Source organism: Desmodus rotundus, chromosome 4, assembly GCF_022682495.2.
Source record: "Desmodus rotundus isolate HL8 chromosome 4, HLdesRot8A.1, whole genome shotgun sequence".
Classification (NCBI taxonomy): domain Eukaryota; kingdom Metazoa; phylum Chordata; class Mammalia; order Chiroptera; family Phyllostomidae; genus Desmodus; species Desmodus rotundus.
The window spans coordinates 128,526,604-128,545,334 of record NC_071390.1 but is presented as its reverse complement, the minus strand read 5'-3'; the positions used below and the strand labels follow the sequence as shown (position 1 = coordinate 128,545,334).

The 18,731-nt window shown below is 36.0% G+C and overlaps 1 protein-coding gene across 1 annotated transcript; it reads right to left on the bottom strand.

The window, feature by feature from the left end:
- Positions 1 to 1,128: 1,128 nt before the first annotated feature.
- ALB (albumin) lies at positions 1,129 to 18,076 on the bottom strand. The gene is made up of 15 exons (XM_024577358.3): positions 17,958 to 18,076; positions 17,420 to 17,477; positions 16,466 to 16,598; positions 14,895 to 15,106; positions 14,190 to 14,322; positions 13,288 to 13,385; positions 11,417 to 11,546; positions 10,044 to 10,258; positions 8,768 to 8,900; positions 7,317 to 7,414; positions 5,428 to 5,566; positions 4,583 to 4,806; positions 3,039 to 3,171; positions 2,334 to 2,401; positions 1,129 to 1,286 (listed from the first exon to the last, which is right to left on the bottom strand). Exons 1-14 carry the CDS (start codon positions 18,034 to 18,036, stop codon positions 2,360 to 2,362), a joined length of 1,827 nt encoding a protein of 608 aa, XP_024433126.1. The 5' UTR covers positions 18,037 to 18,076; the 3' UTR covers positions 1,129 to 1,286; positions 2,334 to 2,359.
- Between the last annotated feature and the right edge of the window lie 655 nt (positions 18,077 to 18,731).

The window sequence follows — 18,731 nt, the reverse complement described above, 5'->3', positions numbered from 1 at the left end:
CTCCAGGAGTCTCACATTTTGGAACATCTTTCTCCAAATGTTTTAATTCCCCTTCAGTGCCTGGACTGCAAAGCTTTCCTGGTAGGTGTGCTCAGACCTAGTCCAGTGGAGGTCCAGTTACGTGGAAACTCCTTACTCACAATTTCCTAGGTCTGCCTCTGAGACCCTCAACAGACCATTCCATCTCCATTTCTCCCCTCCCAGGCTCTCTTTGACCTTTGTGATAACTGCAGCCAATGTGGAAATGTATCTGATACGGTCAACTTGAGGCCAGCCACAGTGGGGGTTGTGTGCAGATGGGGGAGAGTGTGGAACAAAACATTTCAGATGCAAAAGGAGCCTTTTTTTTTAAACTTGGTATCAAAATCTTTTGCAAGCATCATACTTAAAACTATAAGGCATTATTATTAGTAAGGACAAAATAAGTTGTGAAATGGCATGTACAGTATGAAATCAATTCTACAAAAATAAAAAGTATACACATTAACAAGGCTATAAATGACTTTTAAGTAGGTAAATTCCTAGACAATGATCTGATGTCAGTGGCTACCTCTGGGACCAGGGAAAAGAGGCCCAATAGTGAGTATAATATCTCAGTTTTTACAAGAAAATTTTACTCTCCAACTCTTGTACGTCCTCAATTCAGTGCCTCACTCATGCCCTACTGCACTTTGTCCAGATCTCCTGACTCCCTCTCCCACTAATGCTTCTCCAAAACCATTAAATTTTGTATACTCTTTGTGTATTGTCGTCCTACTGTTGAATTTCTTCTAGGGTCAGTGCTCTTTCCCACTCAGTTGACTATCCTTATCATCATCTTTATCTTCTTCACCCCTCACATTTCTTAGAGAGTTCTGGTACTAAGGAAAAGGCATGTTTTGTATATTCTACCTATACTGCAGTCTTTATTCTTCTATTCAGAATTATCATAATGTTAAAAATTACTTTAAATGTTTATAATCAACCACTCAGAGGAGTACTAATGTTTCTTTTAATTAATTAGTCCGTTAGGAACTAGAAGTCCTCTACTGAAATGGGGAAAGAGAGAACAGCAGGACTTCCATAGAACCGATGAAATTTTCAGGATGGCAACTATTCTTTGAAAAATAATAGTCCTGAGCCATAACATTAGAATTCTAAATTTTTAATTAATTTCAGCACACAGAAAGGAGGTGAAATATTTAAAGAAATTTATGTTTTTTAGATAGGTTGTTGGTTTTACACCAAACAAGAAGAAAACCAGGTGAATAAGCTGTGAGTCTTCATTCCCCTTCGTCCAGGGTAATCTGTAAAACAAAAGGACAAATATGAGTACTATTTCTAAAGTGGGATGAGTTTTCAAATCTATTTAAATGAATATCAAATTGCTTAGACTGTCTTTCTGCAATTTGCAATTTTCACCAGTGAAAATAGAACAAGGGGTCTTCTCCAAGTTAGACCTCTAAGAAGAAAATCTGCGCAGTTAGGACTAAAACTAGTTGGAAACTATCAAATCTGCAGACATACAAAGTTGCTTCTTTGCCTGGATGCCCCACGGGTGGGTATGACCACGAGGGCAAAGAATAAGTTCAAGTCTAGCAGTGGAATGAGCATCATGGTCAGTTTGGAAATTTCATACTAAAATATAGTTGAACAACTTGTTTTTAAAAAGAAAGTTCATCCTTTTAAAAAAAATTCTCCCCAAAATATTATAACCAAAGTGGATAAAATCTGTTTGTGGTCAAAGATCTAAAATTTTAAAGTGGGCTTTTTTGTCCTAAGAAGAGAATATCTATAAAAACTTAGCATGTTGACACACTGGCAACTTAGTAGTATATTACTCACTATTAAGTATAGTTCACATAAAGTAAATCTATCATATTCTCCAATGACATGAATTTGTTATTGAGCTATTGGGTTGAGCTTTGTGAAATCATCGTCATTCAACTTTTCATTTAACCTACAAAAATGCATGTTGTCCAACCTAACACTTGCAGTTATCCACTGTTGAACCATTGCTTAGTTGAATGGCTCTGTCTACTGCATCACATTAGGTCAGAACACGAGAATATTGAGTTGTGGCTCCACCTCTCACCAGCTGCATGATCCTTGGGTAAACTACTTAGCCTATGCTTTGATCTTTGCTTTCACTTTCTCATCTGAAATATGGAAATAGTAATGGAACTCAACTCAGGCAAGTATTTTGAGAATTAAATAATTTTATATATACAAGGAGCTTAAAACAGTGATTGGCAATAGTCCGTATGGCTATCAGCAAATGGTTAGTTGATGTTTGTTATTTTAATATTAACTATTATGATTATTTTTTTAATGAAAATCTAGAGTGTAGTTACCTGAGGTGCTTGGGATTGTGCTGCCTTCAGGCTAACTCAGTTTGACTTGAAGCAACAAGTTTTGGTCCCTGAATACAAAGAAATGACAGATTTAGGGGAAGTATTAGCATCATTATTAAGATAAAAATGAACATTTATACAGCATTGATTATTACAAAGTAATTTTCTATACTTCGCATGCTGTAATTCCAGCTTAGCACTAAAATCTCTAAAAGGAAACTTACTGACACCCATTGCCCCAAAGGAATAAAAACATTACTGTTAAGTCATAGGGAAAAATATTAAATGACTCAGGAATTTCAATGTAAACTTCCCCACTAACTTGTCAAGTCAAGCACTCAGATTCAACCAAATCACAAACCAGCACCTTTAAAAATATGTTTACATAAATTAATGTTTTGGTTTCATGACGTCTCTACCAAAAGATCTCAGAACTTCTGAATATTTCTATCTGTATTCATAAGCCTCCCAACTTTGGAAAAAGAACAAATATTACAAACATTTAATAATAAGCTCTAGTGTAGAAGGAGATAGAAAACAAGAGATAATTTAAATCATTTTCCAGACAACTGTATATAGAGTAAGATTCCTGTCCCTCACGTACATACGAGGTGTCCTTCAGATACAGAAACCCCTAATCCCTAGCCTGACCAAACACAAAGACAAAGGAAGTTGGGTGCGTTAAAATGAGGATGACTCCAGCACCTCCTCAGAGAAGCAGGCCTCTTTGTCAGCTGCTGCACAGCACTTCTGTATAAAAGCTGAGAAATTCCCCAAAACAGTTGTCAGTTTTTCCTCGGTGGCTTTGGGCTTGTGTTTCAACAGCTCAGCAAGTGCACTGCATTTAAGTAAAAACAAAACAGGAAAGGGTTACTCACATACAGAACAATGGAGATGGTAAAGACAGTAGTGCTGCTGTTTGAAATCACAAGTCTTAGAATTGGGAAACTCTGAGCTTGAAGCCAAGGCTTACCTCTATACACTTCTTCAATATTCTCATTTGCTTAATGAGGAGAATAAAATCTATCTTCAGAGGGTTGGTGGAAGGAGCAAATAAAATCCTAAACATATATAGCTCAATGTCCGTAGTGTCAATAAATCTCAAAAAATCAATAAATCTCTTTTCAGTTAAGTCTTTAGAAAAGATTATGTCATTGCACTTATAAATTATTCAGATGTTGAAAGTTATGCCATATTGAAGTCTATAGCAAGAGCTATAAAAATTATAGAATAATTTTTAATGATCCTTAAAACTTAATTATCCTGGACTCCATTAAAAAGTTTCTAATCCACCCTGGCTGGTGTGGCTCAGTGGATTGAATGCCACCCTGCAACCCAAAGGGTTAACAGTTCGATTCCCATCAGGGCACATGCCTGGGGTGTGGGCCAGGTCCCCAGTAGGGGGTGAACGAAAGGCATCCACACATTGATGTTTCTTTCCCTCTCTTTCTCCCTCCCTTCTCATCTCTCTAAAAATAAACAAATAAAATCTTTAAAAAAATAAAAGTTTCTAATCTGAGTATATTTATATTTATTCTTTGGAATTTGACCCATTCAAAGTGAATAGGGGAGGCCATAGGAAAGAAGACCACCCAAACTCATGGGAGCTGATGGCTCTGTTTCATTAACATCTGCACACGTGCAAGTGCTAGAGAAAGATATGTGAGGGCAATAAGTTTTGCAATATTACTCCTAAGTGTATGGCCACTATCAGAACCCACCAGAGACGAGAGCAACCTTATGTTACATTTCTACCCCTCTGTGACTGCAGTAGGGAGTCCAGCCTCAGAACTTGCATTTCTAGAGGTTTTTTTATCCCAAATTCCATTCTCATTAGTTACACCTTGGAGATTTGCCTTGCCTGTGGGTTTCCATAGAAGAAACTTAAAATAGAAAGTTATTTTAAGATTTTTACTAACTGATTCTCTATCTGTACAAATGAATCAGTTAACTCTTCAGCTTTTTCTACTGAACCTGCACTAAGATATTACTCTCCTGAAGCCTTTATCCACAAGATTATTCTGAATGATTTCTAGGCAAGATTATAACATAGTTTCATTGTTGTTTGTTCATTCATTTTGATAAGAAAAGAAAAACCTATCCATTTTTTGACACTTTTGTCAACTTAAGGCCAATATTAAATATTCTTTTTTAAATATAATAAGTACTTTAGGGAAGGTTATCCAATTAATTTACATTTCTCAGACTGTTGAGATTACAAACACATGCAGTAGTGAAATACTCCTCACGTTTGTTTCTTGATTTGTTGCTCAGCCTCAGGAAGTGTGCATACATCTGCATGGAAGGTGAATGTTTCAGCATTAAATTCTTTGGGAACATAGGTTTCATCCACATCCAGACCAGAAAAGCATGGCCGTCTGTCCACCAATGATTCTGTGCAGCATTTGGTAACCCTTTCGCTCACTGGCGCCTTCTCATGCAGCACACATAACCTGTTCAGCACCACGGACAACTGAAGAATAGGGAGTAGGGCAGAAATTCAAAAGAAGCATAATGTAATAGTGTCAACAGTAAAATAAATAAATATGGGGGGAAAGTTTACCATAAACTCCTACTTTTCAGTGGACCAAAGGCAGTATTGTATTTGACCTAGCACAAATGAATCTAAGGTTGATTTAATTTACAACTACAAATAATAACAGATGTTTAAAAGCATTTTCTCTTTTAGATATGCCTACATTTTAAGAATAATTTATTTGAGAAAATAATTTATTAAAACAATTTGAGGTGAATCCTAAGGTATGTATTGGAGTGGAGATAAAGCAGTTTTATATGATACATTAAGCGAAAGACCTCCCCCCACCCCCAGCAAAACTAAAAAATGTTTAAATGTCAAGATGAAACATTAAAAATTCATTGATTTTTTCTAAAACAATTTATCATCTTTGGGATCTTATCTAAATCCTCATTCTGCTACTCAGGATAATATAGGTGAACAAGTCCTGGCTGCTACTACCCGCCCCCCCTACTCCCCCCACACACGTTGTTTCACCCCTGCTTCTAAAAATTAGCCTGTAAATATCCAAAGGTAAAAATGCATCACTATTGGCTTATTATATTTTAAAAGACTCACATAGTCCTCGGCACAACCCATTCTTTGTGCTTCAGGAAGCTTACAACACCTGGTGCCCACTCTTCCTAATTTTCTTGAGACATCCACAAGAGTTGGAGTTGACACTTGGGGTGCTCTCTTGGTATAACGAATTATGAGCCTATAACAAAATAATCCATGTATTTTCAGCAAGGCAAAAAACTACTTTCTTCTAACATAGTAGGTGAAGCAGAGAATACTTAGACAAAGTCAATTAAAATGTTTTTCTGTTCATAAAATTATCTCCACCTCCATGTTGATGGGGTAGCATGGGCGAAGGCATTGTCCTAAGCAACTATTAAGCCTAAATTTAAATTCTACCAGGGCTGAGTAATCTTAAGAAAGTGACTTAGTATAATTCAGTGACATTAATATATTTATTAATTGTTTCTTTCAATAAAGCCGGCTCAGTTTAATATGCAGGCGTGGGCAGAAGTAGGTTTACAGTTGTTCATATGGAAAAAGACATACAGGTCATGATTATTATGATAGCTTTATTAACTCTATGTTTCATGTACTCACAACTGTAACCCTAATTTTTCCCACCCTGTACATCAGCACTGTGCTAACTTTAGAAGATAGGGATGAATTTTCTCAGCTATAAAATAGGAAGAAATATACCTGACTCACTAGGGAAGGTGCAAGGATTAACTTAAAAGAAATAAAGTATGCAGTCAGCCAAACATTGTATCTAGCATGGAACAATCATTTATTAAGAATTCCAATCACCATGGAAAGTCAATGTATAACTGTAATCTACTCAAGAGAGGAGACTCGTTCATTATTGTTATCCCCAGCACCCACAGGTAGAAGAGTGCTGACATGTGTAAGTTGCACAATAAATATCTACTGAATGGTGTGCCCCTTCTTGTTTTTGCCTCCACAGGTAGGCTGTATTAGATTAGGACATCAGTCTGTCAACGTATATTACAACCCTTCTTCAGTCACTCCTATTCAAGTCCAACTATTTTCCATTCTGTAAAGTGTTGGTGTCTTTAGTTTGTCCATAAAGTAAGTATTCCTTAACCTTCAAAGGTCATCCTCAGTTCCTGTATCCCAAGGTTTGGTATTTTCCTTCCCAGGCTCAAGAGTCTAATTTTTAAACTACATTCAAATATAGGTCTCTACATCCCATCAACTATTTTCTCTCTTCTTCTCCAGTCTTTCTTGAGGGAGAGGGATTAGAAATATATACTGTATTTTCATGATTGAAAGTTCTGTGGCAGGTGCTATCTACAAGGGGGAACCAAAAGAAAGACTGTACTTATCTTCAGGAGGGCAGGCCCCTTGGAGTATAAGTTTCTCCTGATAGGTGGGTGTTCCAGAAACCCATCTGTATCAGTGTACTAGCTGGTGGTGTTTTGAGAGGCTGCATTCAACTTCAGTAAATTTTTTTTACTGAAAAGTCTTGAACGTGTTTACCCATTTCCTGATGGGTGATTTACAACCACACCTGCCCACACCATGCTGAGGGCTCAGCACTTTTTGACCAAAAACATCATGACCCCCATGCCCCACCTACCCTATTCAGCCAGTCTCATTCAAAGCAACATTTTTTGTTTCCCTGGATGAAAAAAGTCCTTAAAGAGAAAGGCTTTGCCAATATAGAATAGGTGAGGGGAAAAATGGCAGAAGCACTAAAAGGCATCAAAACCAATGAGTTCAAAAACTGTTCTGAGCAGTGGAAAAATGTCTTGATAGGTATATTGCATCAAATAAAGAGTATTTTGAAAGTGACTAAAGTTTAAACATGTGAGAATAAATACACAATCTTTTATAAATTCTGGTTTTCTTGGGTCCCCCTTCATATGTTACATCTTAAAAAAATTACAAATTGATCAGAAAAAATTAGTCAAAAACAAAATACATACTCATTTTGGAAGCCGTACTCTCCAACTTTTTCGAAAAGTTCACAATTCTTTTTGACTAACTCCTTTGGCTCTTCCACAAGAGGGTTAAATTCATCAAACTAAAAGATAAAAGAATTGTATTTACAGGATTCCACCTAAGAACAAGATGCAGGCTGTTTTTTACCCCTCTAGGCAGAATAAGATCCTTCTTCCTTTCTGCCCAAAGCAATGTAAATAGATCTTTGATGACAAGTCTACTAGAGTACATCCAAAGTGTATGGTATAAGTGATTAAGAATACTCAGGTTCTGGAGAGCACAGCTGGTATTTGAGCCAGGTCATCTGGTTCATTTTCTAGTTGTGAATGTTACTTCCAATCGCCAAGTTTTAGAAACCTCAGAGAATGGTGTTTATCTCAGAGAATTCCTCTGTAAAAACAACCTGAGCTAATTAAATTAAAACTGCCGGGAACATAGTAGAAGTTCAATAAAATACAGCTATGATTAGAGTCACTGTTATTATTAGTCCATCTCTCCAGTTGGATCCTGAGCTCTCTGAAAGAAGAGATTGTACCTTGGTTATGAGAACCAGTAGAGTGCCTGGCATATAGCAGGTTCTTGGTAGAGGGAAAACATCACCTCCCTATGATTCTAAAGTTTGGAAACCACCATATCAGTTATAGTGCTAAGTAGCTTAAACATGCTAAAAATCCCATTGTAGCATAGCTAAATATGCTAAAAATCCTCCAGAACAGATTTCTTCTTACTTTTTTTCTTGTAAAGCCAATCTGAAAATTTTTTGAAAACATTCTAAATGAATAGATTCTGCAACCTTCCTTTTAAGATACTAATTCTTAATAATTGATAAATCTTGAAATTAGGTTAACTTTATATCTAAGTCATATCACTTCTAATACATACTTAAATTTACTTTATCTTATTTTGTTCAAGAGTATAAAAACAGAAAAGGCAGGGTCAAGATTTTGTAAAATCTTGACACTGCTCTCTCTTCAGATCCTTTTTTTCCCCAGACTATTCTAGGTTTTATTAGCTATTCTATTAAGGTTATTTTTTCCCTAAAAATTTTTTAAATATTTTTTTCAGATTTTATTTATTTACTTTTAGAGAGAGGGCAAAGGAGGGAGAAAGAAAGGTAGAGAACCATCAATGTGCAAGGGAGGCATCTATCAGTTGCCTCTCCCACGCCCCTGACTAAGAACCTGGCTTGCAACCCAGCCATGTGCCCTGATCGGAAATCAAACCAGTGACCTTTTGGCTTGCAGGCCTGTGGTCGGTCCACTGAGCCACACCAGCCAAAGAGTCACTAAAATTTTTAAGAGCAAAAGATTGAGACCATCTGAAGAGAATGTCTCAATTTTACTATATAACATTTTGCATTCTGGCATTACTTTTCTTCCTTATTATTGGAATCACCAGTCAAAGAGCTGCATGTTTTTTCCTTTGAGAAACCTACCACTTTGGAATAGCACGCGTGAGCGTCCGCGGTGGCACAGCACTTTTCCAGTGTAGCTTCGTATTTCTTGGCAAGTCTCAGCAACAATGAAACAGAATATTCAGGATGTCTTCTTGAATATTCATACAAAAACCTAATTAAGATGAAAGTAAAATAGACTTAGCTGAGCTAATAAGCAAGAAAAATCATATAACTAATCATAAGAATAACTCATATCCCGAAGGTCTCAGTTTGACTAAACCCCACGCGGTAAAGCTTGGTGGCCAAGGGTCTGGGGATCAGAGTTAAAGCTACTTTCATTGCTCTGACACTTATTTCACCTTAGGCAATTTACTAAAACTATCGGAACTCCAGTTTGCTCCTCTTTAGAATGGAGGTAACAACAGGTTATCTCGTAGGGAGTGTTGTGAGAAATACATGACAAAATTTATGCATACCACACACTGACACATATTAATGTTTGATAAATGACATCTGTTATTATGTATACTTTGTTGGATTTGGACTACATATCAAAAAGTTTCAGATAGATAGATAGATATTTATAAATTTTTCTTTTTCCTCTGTATGAATGAAATCTTGAAGGGTACATAATTTTATAAAAAATTTTTTTGGTGCACATAATGTTATTATGCTCCAACAATAAAAATTCAAAGTTTATCACCACTGACTATATTTGATCATTTATCTTGTCATATAATGTATATTGCCTTGCCATGGTACTGGACATCTGGCCTTTGCAAACAAATATAAAGCACCTGGCAGCAGACTCCATACTTCTCTTTATCCGTCTTTGCTGCCATCAGACAGATGGGTAGGTTAGATGACTGATAGCTGGATAGATAGATAGATAGATACAGAGACATAAAGATGTATTATATATATTCATATGTATGTATCATGGTAAGTTCTAGAAATACTCTGAATAAATAAATGAATAATAAGTATATAATTTATGTATACACAAAAATGTTTGTAGAGGTATTTCCAGAAATAGCCCTAAGGAGTAAGGAATGGAGGGGTAGATGACAGAAACTTTGACTTATTACTTTTATACTCTTCTTTATTGATTGAGTTTTTGCTATGAGCAGTTATTATTGTGACAATTTTTTAAAACTAATTAAATTTTTGCAAAAAATTTAAAAGGCTCAAAGAGGAACGGGTAACTAAGCATTGCAGGCAACAATTGTAACAACTCCAAAGAAAAGTCTAGAATTGTTTCCTAAATCCTCAGACCATATAAAAGCTATGACAGGATAATTCCTTATCCACTTACATGCCCAGGAAGGGATCTTTTGCCTCCTTATAGTTTGTGCAAACATCCTTATCTTCAGCAAAAGTAGCAGCTAGTGGGGTCAGGTCATCAGGCAAGTCATCATTTTCCAACTCGGCAAGGCAGTGGGATTTTTCCAGCAGAGGCTTATCACAGCATCCTTTCACTTTAGAGGAGATTGCATCTTGATTCTCACACATGTACTTGGCAAGATCCGCCTATCAGCAAGTTGATGAAAATTACTCAACGTAAACTGTCATCAGTATACTTTCTCTACAGACTTTTATTATATTTTGTTATGTTGGCCGAGCACGTCTCGTTACATTCTAAAGCCATATACATACCAACCTGCCTTCTGTGAACGTTTTCTGTCTGTGCACCTAAACCTGGAGACTCAGATAGAACCTACTAAAACATTTCCATTTGATTAAAATCTACTCAGTAATAGGGACCCATATCAGTTATTTATTAACTTTATATTTCTGCCTTTAAGGCATTTTAGTTTTGTAATTAAAATCTAGTATTAAAGGGTAAATACTAGGTGAAAAAGATAAAAGGATTAAGAGGTACAAATTTTTGTTACAGAATAATCACAGAGATGGGTGCTTGAAACATGGGTGGTCACTCTGTATTGTAAAGTACATGATTTTCTAACCACTATGCTGTACATCTGAAGCTAATACAGAATAATATTGGATGTAACTGTAATTGAAAAGTAAATATATATACTGCATACTGCATATTTTTAAAAACCCAGTATTGTTTTTTCAAAACATTCCCCACCATTAACTGCAGACATTTTGAAATCAAATAACTAAATAGAGCATGAGAGATTTTTGAAGGATTAGTCAAGGTTGTGCTCACAGACCTACTTACACATGTCAAATATCTGCCTTAGATTTTCCAGAAAGTGTCCTAAGAGGTTAAGATTCTAGTATTGGTCATATATTTAAGTTTCAGGGGGAAAACATGTCTTGCTAAATATTTGTATATTGAGGGAGAACATATAGAAAAAATTACATAATTTCCAAAGGTCTTTTCAGCTCTTCTCCCACTCCACCCATCTTCCCAAAAAATCTTCTGAGAAAACTACCTTTGCACCTGTCCTACTTCACTTCAAGCCTCTGTTCCCAGAATATGACTCACAGGAATTACAAATTAGTGAATATGTTTATCAGATCATTTAGTGAGTCAGATAGCCAGGTTTATTTTTTTTTAAAGTACAATAAGTCAGGGAAAAAATTGAGCATATTAGGCATAAAAGACCATTTCAATTCACTGTCAGCTGTCACCAACTACACTAAACAAATTCATTATATCAACTGAAGCATGTCACCAAAGCAAAGTTACCAAAGAGAATACTGAGGATTCTTTACCCTGTCATCTGCACACTCAAGCAGGTCGCCATGGCAGCATTCCTTGTGAATTTTGGTAAGATCATTCACCAGCTTGTTAACCTCTGTAAATTCAGCCTTGGGAAATTTCTGGCTCATGCGAGCTACGGCCCTAAAAAGAAAATTCCCCCATCAAAACTTTATTAACATGCAATATTTTATGTGAAAGTACTAGGGAAATAATACTTATAACAAAAAATTCAGGACCAAATGAAATATGGAAACAATTTCTAAAATTCACTAGTTCCTATTTTAGTGCTGGTTCTGAACCAAATTGTTAACTTAGGGTAAAATGTTTCCTTAGGGCAGAATTGTCCAGTGTGAGAGTGAGCGGTGGGTAGAAAGAAGGCAGCAATTCATGAAATCAGAAATCAAAGAGAGACTCTAAAAGGGGTGACCTCTGGGAAGCATCAGGTTTGGAGCCCAGATCTGACCTCCAGATCCGACTTCATTGCGAACTAGCAGTGTCCTTCTAGGCAAGTTCCTTAGACTCTCGAGCTTCAGCCCCTACAGCGTCATAACTGCGTGCTAAGTCACAGGATTGTTGTGGGGGTTAAATCACATAATGCATAGGAAAGCGTTTTATAAACTGGAAAGGGTCATGCAAACTCCAGTTACCTTTTTTTTTTTTTTTTACCAATTTAAAAGCCTATTTCCTGACTTCTGAAGGACTCTGAGAAAAGAAATTGTATAACTTCCCAAAATTAGGGAGCTTTCATTAAGTTTATTTTTCCCACGAAGTTGATCCAGCACAGTCTTTAAGCCCGACGATGAAATGTAAAAGGCTAACTAATATCCACATGCTTTCACAAATCATTTCAGAGCTGCCTAAATCAGATCAAAGATACTTCTTCCCCCCAGAGTCACAGCCTGTTTGTGTGTTGTTTCACTTTGTGGTTCTTTTTATTTATTTGTCTGATATTTTGGTGTAGGTGATAGAGGTGACAGGCAGATAGTGCAAATGATGGTTTCTAGAGACCTTGCAAAATGTGTATTATTTCCATTGTATCTTCTGTTTGTGTTGATTAATTGTTGACTAGCAAGTGATGGATTGGGGACTGGAGTGTGGAGGGTTTGAGCTCAGATATTGAAGGATATTCTTAGAACCAGCTAGGTAATATAAAAATAAAGGCCCAGGCAAAAACAAGAAATTAAGAACAGAGCTGGACCTATGAGGAAATGAGAAGTAACCTTTGATGGCTGAATTTATTGATCAGAACATAAAAGAACAAGCAGACAGCTTCAGATAATTGCAGGGGACAGAGGGAGACAAAATTAAATTAAAGACCCTGATTGCAACTGTATAAAAATAGTGGACAATTAGAATAAGATTTCTGTGAAAAAGGGGAAGGGAGTAAGAAATACAAATTGGTAGTAACAGAATAGTCATGGGGTGAGAAATACAGCACGGGAAACATAGTGGATGATGCTCTAATAACGATGCATGGCGTCAGATGGGTATGAGACCCGTATGCCACACAATGTCCAATCACTGGGGTGCATGCCTGAAACTAATGTAATATTCTGTGTCAGCTGTAACTAAAAAATAAAAAGTGACTTAAAAAAGGAATAAGATCCACACTCTTTATAAATAAATAGGAGTTTCAATATCTGTCCTAGCATAGCAAAAGAAAATATCCTCTAATTTTTGACTACCTTGAAAAAATATGAGAAAAAATAATGACAAATTGTCATTTATGCCCATTTTACTTCTATTAAGTTTCTACCTTTTAGATAACCAGAAAGATGTATGTAAAGGCACTGTATAAGTACTCACATATAAACATACAATTTTGTCAACAGAACCACCATCATTTACATCATTATAAAGTGCAAAACTAAATTTAAAATACCATGCTTTGAAAGCTCTCTCTCCGAATTTTTGGAGACTGGAGCACTTCAGTCTCTGTCTGGCAGCTGAGACCAGTATGTTGATCCTCAAAGGATCCATCTGAAAAAAGAAATAATTTTGAAAATATTTTTAAAGATTCTACATGAAACACCCCTCATAAGTTCAGCTAGACTATGACAAATTAAGTTTTAAAGATATAATATACACCTAAATTCCCAAGTACTCACTATTGGCAAATAATTATTTTGTTATGTAGTTAGAGGAAAAACCATCTGGCCATAGGGGAAGCCTGGTAGCTAACAGCCTACGCTGGCATTGCCACGAAAAATGGAACTGATGGGAAAAGTAGAAGAACAGAGTACACTATTATCTCAGGGAATATAACTCTGCTGACTTCTTAATTTTGCATAAGTTAATTTCAATCCCTCCTTCACCAACTTGCACATCAATGAAGTCTGTAGAAAAGATGATGCAGAACATAATAAATATTTACAAGATGAATGAATAAATCCATGCTTCTAGATGCAGTGAAAGCCTCCACTTTGTATTTCCTCCTCAATAAGAAACGTTCATGAAAAGATAAAAAAACTGGCCCTTTGCTGTGCAATTTTACAAATGAGCTTCTACAGTGTATTTCACTGTAAAAAGAAGAGGGATATTTAGACATATACACAATGATTCCCTCTATCAGATTCACTTTGGCAAAAGTTAGGAGGAAGGAGGATGTCATGGGCCTTCAAAAGGGGTAAAAATTATATGAGGTAGGTAAGATAAGGAAGGCTTTTTTGACCAGGTAAAGAAATTTAGCAGCAGAGACTTCGGTGCCCCAAATCTAGTGGTAAGATATCCCAGATGGGAGCCTGGAGTGTGAACTGGGTCTTCGAGTCTTCTGCTGGGGCGTACCTTTGGTCCCAGGCAGGCAGCTTTGTCAGCAGCTTGGCAGCACTCTGTCAAAACTGCCTTATACTGCTGAGCATAGTAAAGGAGTTCCGGGGCATAAAAGTAAGGATGTCTTCTGGCAACTTCATATAAGTATCTGAATTTTTACAAAGAAGAACAGACAGTCATTTTTCTGTAACAGACAGTATTAGAGGAACAATTAATATCAACATTTTCCCTAGAAACTCCAAAACCCAAAGACATCTGACTTACCAGTTAAACTCACTGTGCACGTGATGACCTTCCCTTTGTCATTTTTAAAGCCAGTGGAAAAAATTAAACACATATATATGCGTGTGTGTATATATATATACACACACGCATATATATAGCATATACACATATACAAAAGAGTTAAATATTGGTGATAAGGTTATTGACTAAAATAAAATTTATTTTGAGAATAAATAAATATATATCTTCATAATATCTTAATACATGTCAATTTTTTTTCATGCAGATCATGTCTTGTTCCAATGAATTTCAAAAGATCTTTGATCAAATTTTTTATTGTGTAAAATTGTATAGTATCAAATATTACTTCCTTGGAAATTGCCATTAGAACAAAAGCTTCAAAGTCTTAATTTTTTTTGTTGTAGTAGTGGTTATAATGAGCCTTGACCTATTTTAGAATTTTTAATTCTGAAGCATAAAAATCTGATGACTTACGTTCCCAAAAACTTCTGTGTGTTCTCCTGAAAGGAAGCACACATCGCGTCGGGCTCTGGTCTCACCAGCTCAGGGAGGCCCGGGTCGTCGTCCTTGTGCTTCAGGAAGCACTCGTTCCTCTCATCCTCTTGCTTGTCACAGCAGTCGGCCATCTCGCCGTAGGTGTCACGGAGAGACGCAACCCCGCACAATTTCTCTCCGAAAAGGGTATGCTGAATGGAAGAGAAAAGGCTTTAAATTGCTGGGCAGTCGTTTATTTTCCTCACACCCAAGAACAGTGTTAAAAATGTGTACTGGTAAATGTTGGTGAGGAAATCATATAAAAATCCACTTTTTTTCATCAGGTTTAGGGAGCTTCCCTTGATTGGACCATCAACATGTAATTTCTTAAGAAGTAACTGTCTCACTAGTAGTCTCAGTGGGTAAAACAGAAGGGCAAAATGACAGTCAATGGCTTTAAAGCATGAATGTTACTTCGACTTCCACCTGAGGCTAAAGAGTAGCAGTGATTGCGGTAAATAAACATCAAGGGGAAATAATCCTCTAAGTAGCAGGCGAACTCGCACTAGAAAGGAAAGCGTTGGGGGCAGTTACTCATTCCATCTGCTCCTTTGTGAGAGGTCCAGCTGTCATTTTGCCCTTCTGTTTTACCCACTGTAACTAATATAGTGTGACAGTTACTTCTTAAGAAATTACACATAGTTGGTCCAACTGAGAAGTAACAGAGTTCTCTATATATCAATTGTTGCTGCATTAAAACATAGATCTTTTTGTTTTAGAAATATTTGCCTCAAAGCACATTCCATTAAATGAATTCTTTCATCCCCATTAATTTTTAGTATGAAAATAACTATAACTCCAGGGAAAACATGCTGCTCAAAACAGAATTTATTAATTTTCAAAAAATGCATTTTAAAAATTTATATTTAGAGCCACAACACTGTGTGAAGTTAGAGTACTGATTCTGACTCGAGGGACAGATAAGATGAGATGAGGAAAAGCTTCAGTGATAAATAAAAAACAGACTTGCCATCCAGAAGAGTATATATAAAGTGTGTGGTGAGAAAAACACACGCCTCTCTTTGTATTGAAAACCTACCTAAAAATACCAAAAGCTCAAAGTCCTTTAAAACATATGAATGTTGCAATACTTCATTGAATGTAAAAATATAAGTATCCCTAAAGTGAGGACTATATACCTGGACTACTATTTTATCCTGGTAACAAAATTAGCACAAAAATCAGCTGAGTGCTTTCTGAAGGTTAAAAAGCTTGCCATCTCTATCAGCCTCTATGAAAACAAAGCAAACTTTAAATTGTAAAAAGAGACTTTTACAAGTGACAGATTTCCATTGAAATACACTATGACCATTGTGAGTGGTGTCAATAAAGAAATGTTCTTTAAATTGTGGGCATAGCGAGAATTTCTCCATTTTTACCCATCTGTGAGTGTTGCTTACAAATATGGTCTTTAAATAGTTGAGAAAGACTAAATGGGATGTTTCCCCATTGTAATGACAAGGATTATTTAAAATAACAAGAAATAACACTCAAAGTCACAATGTACTTACAAGTGACTTGCCACAGTTTTCAGCTGACTCATCGGCAGCACATGCTTTTGCAAAGTCAGTTACTTCACTTGTTAATTTCACATGGTCTTCAAATGGGGTCTTCTGGAGATACTGAGAGAAGGCAGCCAGCACACTGGAACACAGGATGTGGAAAAGCGTAGTACAATAAAACTTTAGTATAAAGTAGGTGGCTGTGCTAGGGAATACATTGTGTGACCAGTATGTGTTCTATAATATTTTACACATCTCACTATTAGTCAGGAAGCCTATTCACATCAGCAATTCTCTGAGGCCATATGCAGTTTTCTAAGCAAAGAGGTATGTATTTCCCCATGTTTAAATATATGTGTGCATGTGAATAGAGGCGGACATATACAGCAAGCAGGGAAAATGTATTCTAAGTAGATCTAATTGTTTAGATGAGGGGCATTAAATAGGCTCTTTGACTATTTAAAACAAAAAGCAAAAACCGCACACATACCTCCTTTAAACCAGGCTATAGAATGAAATTGACCTTTAAAAAACCATTTTCTCATTCTTTACTATATTAAAAAATATATATTAGGATGCTCTCAAGAAACCACAGATCTGTATTTTAGGTAAAGGAATTTAGTCACCGTGCAGGAAAAGGTACCGTATGTTAAAGGCTTTTCCGGCAGCCAGCTTATGTAAGAGTTTCAGAGCTATACTTTCCTATACAGCAGCCATCAGCCACAATTTAAATCTTTGATCTTCAGTTGCACTTTCTCTATTTAAAGTTCTCAATACCACAGGTAGCCAGTGGCCACCATATTGGATAGCACTGCTACAGAATATTTTCGCCAATGCAGAAAATTCCAGTGGACAATACTGTTCTAGTGTCTGGACTCTGATGACAGGGGAATGGAAGAACTTCAGAATAATAAACAATGCTTTTAGAAACATTGAATTTCACTCTTCAGTATTTTAACTTACAGGCCTTTGAAGTTTTCTTCTCCCAAATCATTATACCGATGAGCAATCTCACTTTTGTCTAGGAGAAAAGAAAGATTTATTTAAATTCTAAAGAAAATAACTGTTTATGATATTATTTTTTATGTTTCTCTCCACTTGACTTAGGTATTCATTTACTCCAAAATCCTGGGCTCTGATCACAACAGAAAATCTTATGGTGATGGTGAACTCTTTCTTCTGCTTTTAAACAAAAAAGTTAATTACCAATAACACTATTTAAAAAATCATTAAAATCATTAAATATTTATGGCTTTATATTAAAACTTGGATAAGATATAATGTTCTTAGTATCTTTTAAACAATTCTCACCTTTTTTGTCACTTAAGATGTTGGAAATATATTAAGATAACTTCCTAAGGGTTCATAATGTAAAATATCATCACAGTCTACTAACTAATGCTAAAGGAAAATTACTTCTTTAAAGACTCAGGGTTTACTGCAACTTTATTTCACTAGGAAAACAAAATAAATTTGAACAATAGAAAAATAAAATTCTTACGTGCATCTCGACGAAACACACCCCTGGAGTAAGCAGAGCTGAAAAGGAAGAGAAGGCAAATGAAGGTGACCCACTTCATTGTGCCAAAGCCTTGTGGGGATGAAAAAAGAAAAAAAGGCAGGATGAATAGAGAAATTAGCACTAATATACTTCTTTAACTCATCATTGTAGATTATTAACTAGACTCATCTTTGTATTTCATTGGCTCTCAGCTGATTACAAAATTCATAATGTTCTTGCCAAAAAATTGTTTGACTAAATCCCTTACGTATGTTTGCCATCTGGAACTGTTTGTCAATTCATTAAAGTTATGTAAAACATCTTATCAAATTTTACCTCAGAGTTTAAACAGTCTGCACCTCTCATTCCTTACCATGTTTGTTGTATGTGGTTTACCATTGAAACACTTTAGTTTGTATGATTTGCAAAAATTAAGCTAGCACGAAACTGTAAAGATTACTAATCCCAAGTATGCCTTTATCATGAATAATGGAACCAGACTTGTCTTTCAGGCCATAGATGAATAGAAATTTTGTTTTTAATTTGCCTATGGAATTATTTCCATTGGATAAAGCTATTTTTTAAAGCCCCAAAACTTAAATTAGAAAAGAAAAAAACTATTCTAACTTTCTAAATAGAGAAAATGATTCCTTTTTGGATAAGCCATGCCAGCTCCCTGCAGAAGGGTAGGCACCTTTTATCTGAAGCCAGTGTCCAACCCTACCCTTTTTTAACACAAGTTTCCAGGGAAGACATGATCAAATAATGCAATCC

Coding starts and splice junctions, on each gene's coding strand:
- ALB (XM_024577358.3), bottom strand. CDS start 18,036: ATGAAGTGGGTCACCTTCATTTGCCTTCTCTTCCTTTTCAGCTCTGCT. Junction 16,599..17,419: donor GAAGAAAACTTCAAAGGCCT/GTAAGTTAAAAT, acceptor CCTGTGTTCCAG/TGTGCTGGCTGCCTTCTCTC. Junction 11,547..13,287: donor GAGAGAGCTTTCAAAGCATG/GTATTTTAAATT, acceptor TTTTCTTTTTAG/GGCCGTAGCTCGCATGAGCC.